We start from the raw sequence: 14245 nt of genomic DNA, 5'->3' as shown, positions 1-14245 counted from the left end.
CTTTACCATTTCTTCCAACAGAGCGATATTCCATTATATTCATATGCCATCATTTGTTTAGCCATACCCCAATAGATGGATCCTTTTTTTTTTTTTTTTTTTTTTTTTTTTTTTTTTTTTTTTTTTTTTTTTTTTTTTTTTTTTTTTTTTTTTGCTGAGGCAATTGAGGTTAAGTGACTTTCCAGGGTCACACAGCTAGGAAGGATTAAGTGTCTGAGATCTGATTTGAACTCAGCTCCTCCTGACTTCAGGGCTGGTGTGCTATCCACTGCGCCACCTGGCTGGCCCAAACCTTTTAATGTCCAGTTCTTTGCCACTGCAAAAAGAGCAACTATAAATATTTATTCATCTTTGAGGGTCATAGGAGGGACCTTAGGGACTAATGAGTGCAGCTCCCTGATTTTACAGATAAGGACATGGGGAATTAAAGAAGTTAACTTGCTAGGGTCACAGTTAGCATCCTGAAGCCAAGGCCAACTCCCTATTCACAACACTGAGCTGCGTCAACAAATGCCGGAGGGAGGTCTTGCTGACTTCAAGGTGGAGATGTGGACTATAGAAAAAGGGCCATAAGAAGACGTGTCTGGGCACAAGGGAGCAGGGGCAAAAGATTGCATCAGTGGGAGGGGGACAGATTTATTGTATGGGAGGTGGGACACAGGGGGGAGGGAGGACAGGACACGGCTGCTGGTGACCGAGTGTCCAAAAGAGGGTGATCCTGACCTCAGTGGTCCCTGCCCCGACAAGATTCGATGCTCTTCCCAACAATGTGTGTTCCTCCCAACCCCAGAATTATGCTTCTGACATCACCTGCTTGGTTGCCCTGCATGAGTTGTATAATTACATCAACAAGTATTACGACCAGGTGAGAAACAAGTGGGCTTCTGGGTAGGGATTGGAGAAGGGCCTAGAACCCTGGAAGGGAGGAAAAGAGCCCCTTGAGGTTAGCTATCTAGAAGTACTTAAAGATAGAAAGGAGGCTGAGGCAGTGGGGAGCTGAGTGAGACTAAGTTCCCAGCCTCCTGGAGTCAGCTTTGCTTAGATCAGAGCTCTGTCTTAATACCTGACATCTTGAAGGGCCTTCAGAGGGGAAATCGCCTCCCAATCAGACCCCAGCTCCCTGCAAAAGAGCTCCTGCCAGCCAAGTTCCCAGCAGCCATCTGGGAGCAGGGGCTCGGAGATGGAAAGGAACCTGCTTCCTGAAGATTTGCTCCAGCTCTATGGAGGGGGGGGGGTCTGTTTTGGACTAGGGAAGAGTGCACTCTCGGAGTTCAGCAGAGAAAGAATTGCAGGAGGGGGCAAAAGGGGCAGGGACAGTGAGCAGGAGGCAACGCTGACCGACCAGGAGGGCATCGCTGACCCACCAGCTCTCTCTGGCTTTTCCCAGATCATCAGTGCCCTGGAGGAGGACCCTGTAGGTCAGAAGATGCAACTGGCCTACCGGCTTCAACAGATTGCCGCCCTGGTGGAGAATAAAGTCACAGACTTGTGAGTCTCCACCCTCAGGGCCCAGATACTGGGCCAAGAAGAAGACGGACTGGGGTCTGGGGTGTGGGAGCTGCTCCAGCCAGACCCTCCAGCTTCAAATCAACTGCCAGGGTCCCTCCTCTCCTACCAGTAGTGCCTTTTGTCCCAGCTCCCCATAGACCCAACGGGTGACTGTCCTTACGGATTCTCTCTCCCCTCCCCCCAAAATGGAGCTAGAGAGGGCTTAGAGCCTCTCTCTCCAAGACCCTCAAATGAGGTTTGGGGCAGATTGAGCCGGGGGGTCGGGTGAACACCGTTGGTACCCAGAGTAGTGGCCAAAGCTTGATCCAATGTTTCCCAAGTTTGGAGGAAACAGCGAAGAACGAGCCTGATCTGGGATGGAGAAGGGGGGAGGGGGCAAACATTCAGGACTTCCCACTGGAGCCAGTCTGGCCCAGCCCATGACTTCCCCAGGCCCCTGCCACTGGGATCATTAGTGCAGGTATGTGGGGCTGGGGGCGCCAAGCTTTGCCTTTCTTATCGAGGTCTCTTACTTACAGCGTAGCTAGTCTCACACAGCCTCGAGCTATCCTACTTCACACCGGCTCCGGCCCCTTGGGGGATACTTAAAGGATGACCTGCCCTCCCCTATTCCCCCCCCCCCCCCCGCCCCATGTATTTATTTACTTGCTGGAAGATTTGGAAATAAATGGAGATCAAAGCCTTTTAAAAAAAGTTCCAAATAATCTCGTTTGGTGGTTTGTGTTTGTGCAGGGCGTGGGGGAAAAGGCAGTTCTGGCCATACTTCCTGAGGAGGATCCCTGCATCCTTAAGGCCTGTTGCTGGGCCCTAAGGGAATAGAGTGGAGAGCCACTGGATGAGGAGCAAGAAAACCTCAACTTCCCAACAATATATGGGGCCAGGAACATAATGTCGGGAATTGAGTGGAGGGTGCAATCACACAGGCACACACACACATACACACACACACTCCTTTGCCTTCTCTTCCTTTTCTCTTGCTTCCCCTCCTCCCTCTCTAAGTGCTCCTTCTTTGCCTCCTTTGCTGGATCTTCCTCCAGATCACACCCCCTAACCACAGGTGTCCCCAGGGAGGTCCCGGCCCCCTCCTCTCCCCCCTCTATGCTACTGGTCGTGAGTTCATCTGCTGCCATGTACTTCGTCATTACTCTCTATGCTGATGCTCAAAGGTCCACATCCCAGCATAACCCTCAGGTTGTCCTTCAATCTTGCATCTCCGATTAAGTGCCTTCCAGGCAGCTCAAGCTGTCTAATAGACATCTTGAGCCATGTTTAGACCAGAATTCATTATCTCTCCCCTTAAGCCTTCCGCCCAATCCCCCACCATGGCACCTCAAATTCCGTTGGTGCCTTATCGCCTCTGGGATCAAACCCAGCATGCTGTGCGCCTCCTAGCCTGCATGTACTCTTCGGCCCATTGACCCTGGCCCCCTGACTGTTCTGGCCGAAACCTGGAATGCTCTGCCTCTTGGGCAGAGGTAGGGCCTACCTCCCTGGCTTTCTTTTTTTAGAGTCAATTTAAAGTAGCAGCCCCTATGGGGAAGCCTCCATCCCCCTTCACTGCAGGGCCTTCCCGCTGCTCATTATTTCCTATCGATTCTGCACGGGGCCTGTTTGGCATGGATGTGTTTGTCCCCTCTTCTTCCTCCTCTGCCATTAGATTGTGAGCTCTTTGAAGACCATCTTTTGCCTCAGCACCTGGCGGGGTAGCTGGTATGCGGCAGGCGCTCAATAAATGTTTATGGACTATCTACAAAATCCCCACAGGGTCTGCCCGATACGAGGGGAGTGGGGAAGAGGGTCGGGAAGGAATGGGCTAGAAGAAAGTTTGCGCCACCGAGCCCGGAGGGGAAGGTAGAGCGGGAATGGAGGCCGTGTTTGACGGAGTAGGACACACTCAGGAAACCTTCCGAAAGCCAGGAAGACGAGAGAAGGGTAGAGGAAGGGCGTTCGAAACTCGGGGACGTTGCCGGGGCCCACGGCAGTGCACGGAGGGGGGTCCCGGGCCGGTAGAGGGTGAGGAATGGCGAGAAGCCATCCAGTTTTTCTGAGACTGCTTGAGGGGAGTCCCGGGGACAAAAAGACAGAGCTGGGAGGGGGAAAGGATTGGCGAGTGTTTTTTGTTTGTTTGTTTTTTGTACGGGTCAACTGAGTCTGGGAGAGACTGAGTTGGGGACGAAATCTAGTGTCCGGCAAAAGGGAGGAAACGTGGGACGTTTCGCAAAACCAAGCGAAAAACGCGGTGCCCGGGATGTCGGCTCTGTGGGAAGGGGACTGGGGCATAAGCATAAGCAGTGGTTCTCCAACTTTGGTTTTGAGTCTTTTTATCCTATTAAAAATGATTGAGGAGCTCTCCAAAGTGTTTTTGTTTATCTGGGTTATATCTATAGACATCCACCATGTTGGAAATAAAAGCTATTTTTGAATTTTTAGACCCTCTAAAAGGGTTTCAGAGATCCCAGGATTCCCTAGACCATACTTTGGGAACCACTGGCTTAATAAAGGATCGCCCCCTAGGGCTCGCGATGCCTGAGGCGAAGGGAAGTTGGACCCCAACGGTGTTCTTCCGAGGCCGTGTAGCTCGAACCCGAGCACTTGCTTCCGGTTTTCTGCTCACTTCTCATTCGCAACGGTGCAGACCATCTGGGAGCACATTGTCTGGAACCAGAGCGACGGTGACCGCGTGCCGGCACGCTTGTGCAAGTGTGGACGGGCCCAGATCGGCTGGACGTGGCGGCAACTATGACCGTGGAGAGGGGTGAGCGCTACCCCACATCGGAGCGGCCCGGGCCGAGATGGGACGGGGCTGCAGCAAGCCAGCCTGGGCGGGGTGGGGAACTGGGAGCCGGACCCCCGACCGATTGCGGGGCGGTATGTGCCCCGGGCCGGGCGCGGAGCATTATGTGCCCCCGGCCGAGCGCGGGTCATGTACCCCCGGCCGAGCGCGGGGCGGTATGTGCCCCCGGCCGGGTGCGGGCTAAGTGTCCCGGGCGGCCCCGCTCGAAGGGGACGGCCGACACTTGGGCTCCCCAAGGGCCCTCCGCCCTCCGGTCTTGCCCCGCCCCGTCCCGTCCTGGCTCATCCCCTCCTCCCTTAGAACTTAACCCGCCCAACTCTGGCCAGAAGAGCAAGGAGCAGCAGCGGGGGAAGGAAGGGGGCGGGACGGACGACGCTGGGGGTAGCGCCCCGCAATCGCAAGGGGGCCGGCTCAGGCAGCCAGAGCGGAGACAGCAGATGAGCCAGCAGCAGCAGCTCCACTCTCCGCTCCCTCCGCCCCCGGCCATCGCCTCCACCGTTGCCACCTCTGCTACGCCACTTCCACCACCCTCTCTGTCACCCCCGAGGAACCAGCACGTGCATCCCGAGTAAGTTATCCCGACGGCCCGCTGGGGTCAGACCCCCTAAGCCGACATCTCCCGGGAGGGAAGCCCAAGTGGTGCAGGAGGAGGAGGTGATTTTGCGACAGGTGCGGCTCCGAGCCTCTGGGGATGGGGGATAGAGTAGGGGGCGGCTCGGCCTGGAAGGACCGACAGTACGGACCCGCCCCCCCCCCCCAGAAGCGGTTCTGAGAGTTCAGAAGCACTCTAAAAAGAGGAGTGGGGGGGGGGCGTGGCAGGCCCAGGGCTGGCCATTATTTCCCCCTAGACTTGGGGGGGAAAGACCACAAGAAGTTGAAACAGACTGAGGAGCTGATGAGTCTTCTTCAGTCGGGAGACGGAGACAGGCAGAGACAGCGCACCCGCGGACCCCCACAGCGAGATTTTAGGATTGTAGAGTTTAGAAGTAGAACGGGTAGCACGCCCCTTCATGTGGCCGATGTTGGCCAACCCGGCTCTGGGGACGTCGCCTTTTAGGTAACGTGTGCCTTTAAGAGTTAAAGGACCAGGACCCTCAGCGAGTTGGTAGAGTGGACTTTTTTGGGTGATAGGGGGAGGGGACCTTTCCACTGACATACCTTTCCCTTCCCTAAAAGCAGCTGAGAATCTATTTATAACCTTTTCCCTGGCCAGCCGAGTGAAATCACCCCAGCTATAAATGCCACTCTCTCAATCCACTCTCTCCATAGTAGAGATAAGGTCTCCCTCCTCCCAAAAAAAATTCCAAAAGAGGAAATTGACGTCAGCCCCATCCCCACTCCCTACCTCCAAAGAGCCAGGCCAAGTGACTGAGGGCAGAACACCCGAGCCCTTCGGGCCTGCTAGATTTTCCCGGTAACCCCCTCACTCGGGGTACAGTAGGTAGTGTAGTGGTGAAATCGACATGAGCTCAAGCAGCAGCAGCAGCGACAGGTAGGGGGGGCGCCTCAGATCCGTGGGGGCCGGAGCCAGAAATGGACCTCTTGCTGGGATCCTCCTGGCCCGGGCAGGGCCGAGCGGCCCTGAAGAATGGATTGGGGGTGGGGGATGGGGAGTGGAGTGTGGGGGAAGGGAGAATCTGGTGGGGATGAACTGTTCATTGCAGGGAGGACCGGGGGAGGCCAAGGAGGCTTGCAGGGTAACCTGAGGCCTTCCCTCTCCACCCCTACCAACAAGCTCACATCTTGCATGTGGCCACGAGTCCACTGACCTGGAGGTGAGAGCTGGTCGGGTGCTACCCCCCATGGTACTGGAGGGCCTTCTGGGCTCTGATGATGAGGAACAGGAAGACCCCACCGATTACTGCAGGGGTAATAGAGAGCCGCCAAAGCCAACTTGGCCTCCTCTCCCTTTGGCTGGGGAGGTGGGGGGCAAAGGGTCCCTCCCAGGCGGGCAGCCCGAAGGCGGAGAGCGAGGCAGCTCGGTCTCTCTCCTCCAGGGAAGGGGTGGGGGTGGGGGTGGGGGTGAAAGTGATAACATCTCGGCCCTTCTCGTTCCCCTGCCCGAGTTCCCCCAGGCGGTTACTACCCGGGGGGGGGGGGGGGGGGGAGAGACAGAAGAGGGCCGGGTTTCGTCTGGAAGGAGGCCGGCAAGATCTGCCGGGGCTCCCGGACCGCGGTGCCCACGATTAGGACGCGGAGTGAGCCCGTGCGGGCCGGGACGGGAGCAGAGGCCCGGCACTGACTCCGAGGCGGGAGAAATGGGATCCTAACTCCGGCGGGGCAGCCACGAAGTCTCCTTCCCTCCCCCAGGTGGTTACTACCCGGTGAAGATTGGAGACCTGTTCAATGGACGATACCACGTGGTTCGAAAGCTGGGGTGGGGCCACTTCTCCACCGTCTGGCTCTGCTGGGATATCCAGTGAGTGGCTGCCCTCCCCGACTCTCCTCCCGGCCCGTTTGGCCGCTGTCTGGGAGGGTGGGCTCCCCCTCCCGGCCTTGGATGGGGTTGGGGGGGGCGGGGCCGGACGCTGACTCTGGCGGGGTCTCTTTTGTAGGCGGAAACGGTTTGTGGCTCTGAAGGTGGTGAAGAGTGCTGTCCATTACACCGAGACTGCTCTGGATGAGATCAAACTGCTGAAATGCGTGAGGACTCAGGCTCCCTTTGGGAGACTCTCCGAGTCTCCTTTCTGCCCTGCCCCACCCCCCCACGCCCCACTGGGTTCAAGGGGTGCAGCCCGAGAGAACGGGGCTCCCCGCTCCCGCAGGGGAGGGAGAACGCAGGAACACATTCCTGGATGGCGTGAAAGGCTCTTCGCCTCCCCCGCCCCCCCCCCCCAGTCCAGTCCCCACTGATCAGTCCCCAAACGCCTCCAGGTCCGGGATAGCGATCCCAGTGACCCCAAAAGAGAGACTGTGGTGCAGCTCATCGATGACTTCAAAATCTCAGGGATCAATGGCGTCCGTATCCTTGGAGGTTTGGGCGCTGGGGGGAGGGGGGGAGGGAGGAGGACGGAGAGGGGGTTAGAGAAGGTGAATAGTAAAAAAAGGTCCGGAGGTTCAGTACTGCCGTGCTTAAAAAAATGATACCGGAAGGGGAGGGGGCAGTGCCAAGAAGGCGGCCAAGGATCCCCTGGGTTTGGAAAATCACGGAGGCCCCTCTGCAAAGCTATCTGGGGAGCGTCTCTTCGCCATCCCCTCGGGCCCCGGGGGGGTGGGGGAGGCACAGCCCCAGGAGGGAGCGCCCATCCAGCTGCTGCTCGGTTCCAGTGCCTTCACTCCCCTACCCGCCAGATGTGTGCATGGTATTGGAGGTTCTGGGCCACCAGCTCCTCAAATGGATCATCAAATCTAACTACCAGGGCCTGCCCCTCTCCTGCGTGAAGAACATCGTCCGCCAGGTAGAGCTGGCTTTGGAACTGGGGGAGGGGCGGGCTAGGGGCCCTTACAGAGGGCAGGGGGCTTCTGAGAGACCAGCGAGGCTCAAGCCTAGGAAGCCCTCCAGTCTGCTAGGCGCTGTACCCAGGACTTCAGAGCCAAAGAAAGGCAAAAAGTGGGCCCTCGGGGAGCAGCTGCTCTGCCCGGGCCGCTTGCCCGATTGCTCACAGGTGGATTCCCAGTTTCGCTAGTGTTTGCGTGTAAGCATACGAATCAGCTGGGCGCCAGGTTCCCGCCTCTTAGGTAACCTGGACAAGCAGCCCGCGGTCCCAGGCCTCCAAGAGCAGTAGAGCAGCCAGCCACAGCCCAGAGCAGGAATTCCAACTGGTCTGTCACTCCCCCCTCTTCCCCCCCAGTCCTCTGGGGTTTTGTCCCATATGATGGAATTTCTATATTGGATTTCTGGCTACTCTACTGGACTTCTCCTACTGGCTTCTCTGTTCTGTTGACCAATTCTCTAATTTTTTTTAAAACTACTATCAATTTTTTGAATGAAGCAATTAAGCCTAGGGTCACACAGCTAGTGGCAAGTATTGGAGGTCAAATTTGAATTTGGGTCCTCCTGACTCTACCCACTGCAGCATCACCTAGCTGCCCCTTATTTAAGAAACAAATTTTTTAAAACAATTTCTGACTTGTATAGTTTGAGATCTCATCATGCCAGGCCCTCATCATTCATCTAGCATCTCATTTATCTATTTTTCCAATCACTTTTATCTATTTCTCTAGCCAATCCATTTCTATCTAATCTCTTTCCACCTAATCTATTTCTATTTTATTGATTTAATCTATCTCTAATTTATTTCTCTAATCCAATTCTCTATCTAATCTGCCTAATTTAGTCATCTATCCAATCTATTTCCCTATTTCTATCTGATCTCTCTAAATATATATATATATATATATATATACATTTATTCATTTGTAAAATGAAAGGCTGGGGCCAAATAACCTCTTAAGAACTCTTTCTACCACAAATCTTGGAGCCTATGACTCTTCGCTGGAGGGTGGGGGTGGAGAGACCCTGAGGGAAATCCAGTTGATCACTGATGGTTCCACTACTAGGTACTTCAGGGCCTGGATTACCTCCACACCAAATGTAAAATCATCCACACTGACATCAAGCCAGAGAACATTCTTCTCTGCGTGGGTGAGGTCTACATCCGAAGACTGGCGGCAGAGGCCACTCTGTGGCAGCAGTCGGGGGCCCCCCCTGTCTCTGGCAACACTGGTATCACTTGAACTGGGGAGGTGGGAGTGGGGAGGCAGCTTCCCTTAGCCCCAGTTCTCTTGGCCCCGGGTTCCTGGCCCTGGGATCTAAGACTTCCGTCTGCATTTGACCCCCTTAACTTTCTCTCTTTCTTTCTGTCTCCCCTCCACGCTGTCATGTCTGCGTACTCCCAGTGAGCTCTGCACCTCAGCAGATCATGGTAAATTGGTGTCCCGGTGCCCATCCTATGCCTTTGAGTTCATTCCAAAGTCTGTGTCCTCCCATGGGACAGAGTAATGGTGCAGGGAACCAAGATTCGGGGGTAGTGTCCTTTCTGCCACCTAGTCCAGAGGGGAACCTGGGCTGTGGGTGGGAGTAGCCCCAATTGAAGCCTTGTAGAATAAATCTAGTTGATAAATGTGCCTCATATTCTCTGAGAACTCAGAGAAAAAGTGGACTTTGGTTTGGCTTGGTTGGATTTTTAAGCTACTTTTCAAGTTTCTCAGTCAACTTTTTTTTCCCCCTGAGGCAATTGGGATTAAGTGACTTGCCCAGTCACAGCTAGGAAATGAAGGTCAAATTTGAACTCGGGTCCTCCTGACTTCAGGGCTGGTGCTCTAATCACTGCACCACCCAGCTGCCCCTCAAAGTCAGCTTCAAAGAATTCTTTTTGAGCATCATTCATTCAACCAGTCTTTACTGAGCACCCCTTCTCTTTGCTGAAAGAGTCCCTGGAGGGCTTCTGGGGCTGACTTGGACCTGCCCTCAGGGAGTTTATAGGCTGGCCCCAATTTGCAATCATCCTCCTTGAATAGGTTGATCCTGGATTCCCAAGCCAGGTCCCTTCTGTGTGTCACAGAGAGTGACCTTTGAATAACATCAATAGCTAGACCTTAAGGCAAGGCATGTTGGGGAATTGACCTCGATGGTCCAGGATGCCACAGACCACAGCGGCCATTGAAATTCTAAAATCCAATGTTTGTGAAATGGGCAGCGTTTGCACTAGGGCACAGCGGCGGGAGTTTGGGAATTTATTGACCAATTCATAGGATCCTAGAATTATCCTGCATAGGGATTTTAGAGGCAATCTAGTCTAACTCCCTTACCTTAAGGACTGAGTAGGGGGCACCTCAGTGTACGGAGTTCTGGGCCTGAAATCAGGAAGCCCTGAGTTCAAATCCAGCCTCAGACATTTACTAGCCTGTGATCCTGGGCAAGCCACTGCCCCCATGCCTCAGTTTGCTCAAATGTAAAAGAGGGGTAGCTTCTATGTCTCACGGTTGTTGTAGGAATCAAATAAGATAGTCATGGCACACTTACTATGTGCCCAGTGTCTGGCACATAGTAAGCACCATATCGGTGTTGGCCAGTATTATTTCCATGCTGTGATGGGGATAGGGGGGATAGATACTGAAAACTCTCCTAGGATCTCTGGACCGTACTTGTGACCTCAAAGATGAACAAGCCAATCTGGGGTCCCTTGGCTGGAAACTGTTAATGGGGGGGGGGAGTGTGACCCTTGGGAGGATGAGAAGTTCTTCTCCTCCCCCCTTCCTCATCCTTCATCCATCTTGGCTTCTCTTTGCTCAGAATGGAAAGCTCTCGAAGAACAAGAAGAAGAAGTTAAGACGCAAGCAGAAGAGGCAGAAGCAGCTTCTGGAGGAGCGCCTCCGGGACCTTCAGCGCCTGGAAGACCTGGACGGTGAGGGGGGCCTGAAAGGCCTGCTGACCCCACCCCCCCAGCCTCCTGACGTAGACTCCGACGAAGCTGTAGGGGCCACATGTGAGTGGGGCTTTCTTTGCTGTGGAGGGAGGAGGAGGAGGGGCCATCTCCCCTCCCCCCCATCACACTGGCCCGTATCTCCCACAGTCACCAACTCACAGCTGGGCGAAAGCGGAGGGACCACCCTTGCCGAGGCTTTGGGGAGCAGCCTGGCCTGCAGTCCCCAGAGTCTGACCTCCTCTTCAGGCTGTCACCCATGGGGCGGTGAAGGGGCCTCCCCGGCCTCTTCCTCACCACCTTGGGGACAACGGACCGGCGATCGAGGCTTCAGCCCGGACTCGCAGACTTCTGGATTTTCAGGCTCCCTCTTCTCCCCTACTTCGGGCTCCACCCTCTCGGGCTTCTCGAACCGTCAGGAGAAGGGGGGACTTCTGTCCCTCAACAGTACGTAAGGGGGGCACAGGGCTGGATTGGCTAGGAAGTTCCCCTGGGCCAGAGCCAGCCTTATAGCTCCCTCTTCTTTCCTTCCCCCCACTCAGAAACACTCAATGCCTCGGACTTCCTCGTCAACCCTCTGGAACCCCAGAACGCAGACAAGATCAAGATCAAAATCGCCGATCTCGGCAACGCTTGCTGGGTGGTACGGTGATGGGGGGGAGGCGGGGAATCGGCCCTTCACCCTCCAAGTTCCCCACAGGCCGCTCCGGCCGCTAGGTTTGGGTCAGGCAGCACCACCAGTGCCATAGACAGACACGAAATGGGCCGTGCACGTGCAAAGGTTTCTGGAGTAGTCTGGGGCTCTCGCCTTTTTGCTGGGAAATTTGCTAATTCTAAGGCCAGCATGTTTCTCGATAAAAGGATGATCATGTGGCCATCTCCTAGGTTAGGGACCATCAGGGCTGACGTCTTCTTTTGGAAGAAGAATGTTCAGAAGGATGTGGTTATCAATGAGACGATGAATTTCACGATGAGGGGCTGGGCTTGAACTTTGCCATCTTAAGTAATGCCTCGGACCATCTAGTCAAAGGATTTGTGTCCCGACGCGTGGGAGCAGAACACAATGGCTCCCCGCCCTTGGGTGGGTCTGAACAAGAAAGTTGCTCCAGTCTCATTATCAGCCATGGCCCGAGATGGAACTTTTAAAATTTGGACCTTAGAAAAAAGGGGGAACTCTGGATCTCCCCAAATCCTGGGTGGCTAATAAGCATCTGTCTCATTCCCTCATTTGATCCCATTGAGAAGCATGGCCTCGAGTCCCTGACTGATGGGACAAATACTTCGAGTTTTTAACTGTCCCACTGTTTCTCAGTGAACAGCCCTGACGTGGAAGTCAGGGGTCCTGTCTGGGCGTGATCTCAGGGCCTTTCAGTGATCCTGGCCAAGACAAAGCCGAGAAGGCCAGGGCTCCCCCCGAGTGGCAGCCAGTGGGAGGCGGGGGGCCCAGCACCTGCATCCGCTCATCCCTGCTGCCTTCCAATCAGCTCCTGGGATGGGTTGTGGTTTTGTAAAGTATTTTTGTGACTACTTCTATAGAACTCCCCTCCTTTCTAATCTTTCTAATCTAATATTTAAAACTATTCTGAGAAGGGATCCATGACAGAAAAGGTCCTAACCCCAAGTGTGGGTAGAGCATTCCAGAGAGGAGGGGGTGGGGTAGGTCCCTTGCGCCCCAAAGAAACCATTGTGGGCCAAGGTCACAAGCTTTTTCAGGGCCTCGGGAGGCACTGGAAGCAGGTAGGAGTGGAAGCGTTTCAGAGGTCAGGACGAGCAAGGTTGAGACCAACTAGCCTGATTCTTCTGTTCCTCAGACTTGAGGCCGACCGGAATCGGGGCCCGTCTCCAGCAACCTCTCTCCCTTATTCCCACAGCACAAACACTTTACTGAGGACATCCAGACCAGACAGTACCGGGCAATAGAGGTGCTCATTGGAGCTGAATATGGCACATCTGCCGATATCTGGAGCACTGCCTGCATGGTAGGACCCACACATATGGCTCCCCCTCTTTTGGGCCTAGAGTCCACTCGCCCCATTCTCTTTTTTATCTCCCCCCCCCCAGGCTTTTGAATTGGCCACAGGAGACTATCTGTTTGAGCCTCACTCTGGAGAGACCTATACTCGAGATGAAGGTGGGTAACATATGCAGAGGGACATGGGATTTCGTCCTGGGGGACGAAAAAAAGGGAGGAAGGCGAGAGGGACAGAGCCCTTATTGTAGCTCTTGCCTCCCTCCCAGATCACATTGCTCACATCGTGGAACTCCTGGGAGACATCCCTCCGGCCTTTGCCCTCTCTGGCCGATATTCACGGGAATACTTCACTAGACGTGGTACTAAGTGGCTCCGAGGGCCTCTGGGAGACGAGAGGGGTGGAGGAGAAACCGGGTGGCCGCCAGCCTTGGAGTCGGTTACAGTTAGAGACAGTCTAGGTTGTCATCTGCCTAGTGCTGGAGGGTTAGCCATCTTAGCCAGCCAAGGATTCTACGTGGTCAGGGTCCCCGGGGAGCCTAGTGGTAGGACTGTGTGTACTAAATCCCAACTCTGCTGCTGGGCACTGGCCTCAGGGATTGGCACCAGAACTTCAAGAACAAGTAGGATAAAGGCAGGAAGGAATGGGGTATAAAGTCAAGGAGTATGGGAGGCCTGGCAGGACAGTTGGAGCCAAAGATGTGGCTAGATAGTGTGGGAGGAGAATAGAAGCAAGTAACCAACTTCCTTTTTTTCTCATTTGGAAGACAATTTGGTTAAATGACTTGGCCAGGGTCACACAGCTAGTAAGTGTTAAGTGTCCGAGGTAGTATTTGAACTCGGGTCCTCCTGACTCCAGGGCCAGTGCTCTACCCATTGCCTCATCCCCGCAGCCAACTTCCAACCAAGCTAACCCACTTCTGCTGTCCTAGGTGAGCTCCGTCACATTAAAAATCTCAAGCACTGGGGTCTATATGAAGTCCTCATGGAGAAATATGAGTGGTCACTGGAGCAAGCAACACAGTTCACAGACTTCCTGCTGCCCATGATGGAGTATATCCCTGAAAGGCGGGCCACTGCTGCTCAGTGCCTCCAGCACCCCTGGCTTAACTCCTAAACCTAGGCTCCTCCCGTTCTCCCTGTCCTAGTTTGCCGTGGTAGAGGGTGGCCTGCTTTTTAAATGTACCTTGGGACCCTGCCAGGCAGGAGGTCCATCTCAAGAGGTCAGGGCACCATTTCAAGTGTTCAGGCACCGGGCCCACACCATCAGTGCCTGGGTTGCTGGGAACGCAAAGCTGATTCAATCCCATCCCCCTGTATGTCTCGGAACCTTGGTGCATTCCCCCTTTCAGGCCCATAGATTAAGTTGGGTTGGACCATTAGCAGCATTTCTGGAGGATTTAGAGTTGTTTCCCTAAACTGTTTTCCTCCTTTCTAATCCCAATTTTCAGCTCAGGGCATGAAGAAAAAAAAAATAAAATTGTTTTTCTTACTGAAGGTCTTGCTTGAATTTGTTACGTGAACAAACTAGTATGTTTGTTCCCCATGTGTTTATTAATAGATTTAGATAGGTGAGTGAGGGACCAGGTTCAAACAAACACCACAGGC

The 14245-nt window shown here is 54.4% G+C and overlaps 2 protein-coding genes across 6 annotated transcripts in view; both read left to right on the top strand.

Annotated features, from left to right (window-relative positions):
* Positions 1 to 2134, top strand: part of PLXNB3 (plexin B3) — a 54988-nt gene extending 52854 nt beyond the window's left edge. For all 3 annotated transcript variants that reach the window (XM_031944952.1, XM_031944950.1, XM_031944951.1), the window contains 2 exons: positions 791 to 865; positions 1388 to 2134. In XM_031944952.1, the coding sequence (XP_031800812.1) occupies positions 791 to 865; positions 1388 to 1492 (180 nt within the window). In that variant the 3' untranslated portion in view covers positions 1493 to 2134. The remainder of the gene's footprint in view (positions 1 to 790; positions 866 to 1387) is intronic.
* Positions 2135 to 4233: 2099 nt separating this feature from the next.
* SRPK3 (SRSF protein kinase 3) lies at positions 4234 to 14130 on the top strand. Of its 3 annotated transcripts, none has more exons than XM_031944958.1 (15): positions 4234 to 4871; positions 6039 to 6172; positions 6614 to 6722; positions 6859 to 6946; positions 7178 to 7265; positions 7595 to 7701; positions 8804 to 8969; positions 9143 to 9168; positions 10539 to 10731; positions 10819 to 11115; positions 11211 to 11311; positions 12540 to 12647; positions 12730 to 12799; positions 12907 to 12999; positions 13570 to 14130. In XM_031944958.1, the coding sequence occupies exons 1-15, from the start codon at positions 4249 to 4251 to the stop codon at positions 13752 to 13754; spliced, it is 2388 nt and encodes a 795-aa protein (XP_031800818.1). In that variant the 5' UTR covers positions 4234 to 4248; the 3' UTR covers positions 13755 to 14130. The 3 variants fall into 3 exon arrangements, with proteins under 3 accessions (XP_031800818.1, XP_031800820.1, XP_031800819.1); XM_031944960.1 differs by having other exon boundaries at positions 4784 to 4871; positions 5968 to 6172; XM_031944959.1 differs by lacking the exon at positions 4234 to 4871 and adding an exon at positions 5124 to 5795.
* The last annotated feature ends 115 nt before the right edge of the window (positions 14131 to 14245 follow it).

The sequence above is a fragment of the Sarcophilus harrisii genome, chromosome X (genome assembly GCF_902635505.1).
Source record: "Sarcophilus harrisii chromosome X, mSarHar1.11, whole genome shotgun sequence".
In the NCBI taxonomy this organism is placed as follows: Eukaryota; Metazoa; Chordata; class Mammalia; order Dasyuromorphia; family Dasyuridae; genus Sarcophilus; species Sarcophilus harrisii.
The sequence above is the reverse complement of the archived record's forward strand: the minus strand, read 5'-3'. Positions and strand labels throughout refer to the sequence as shown.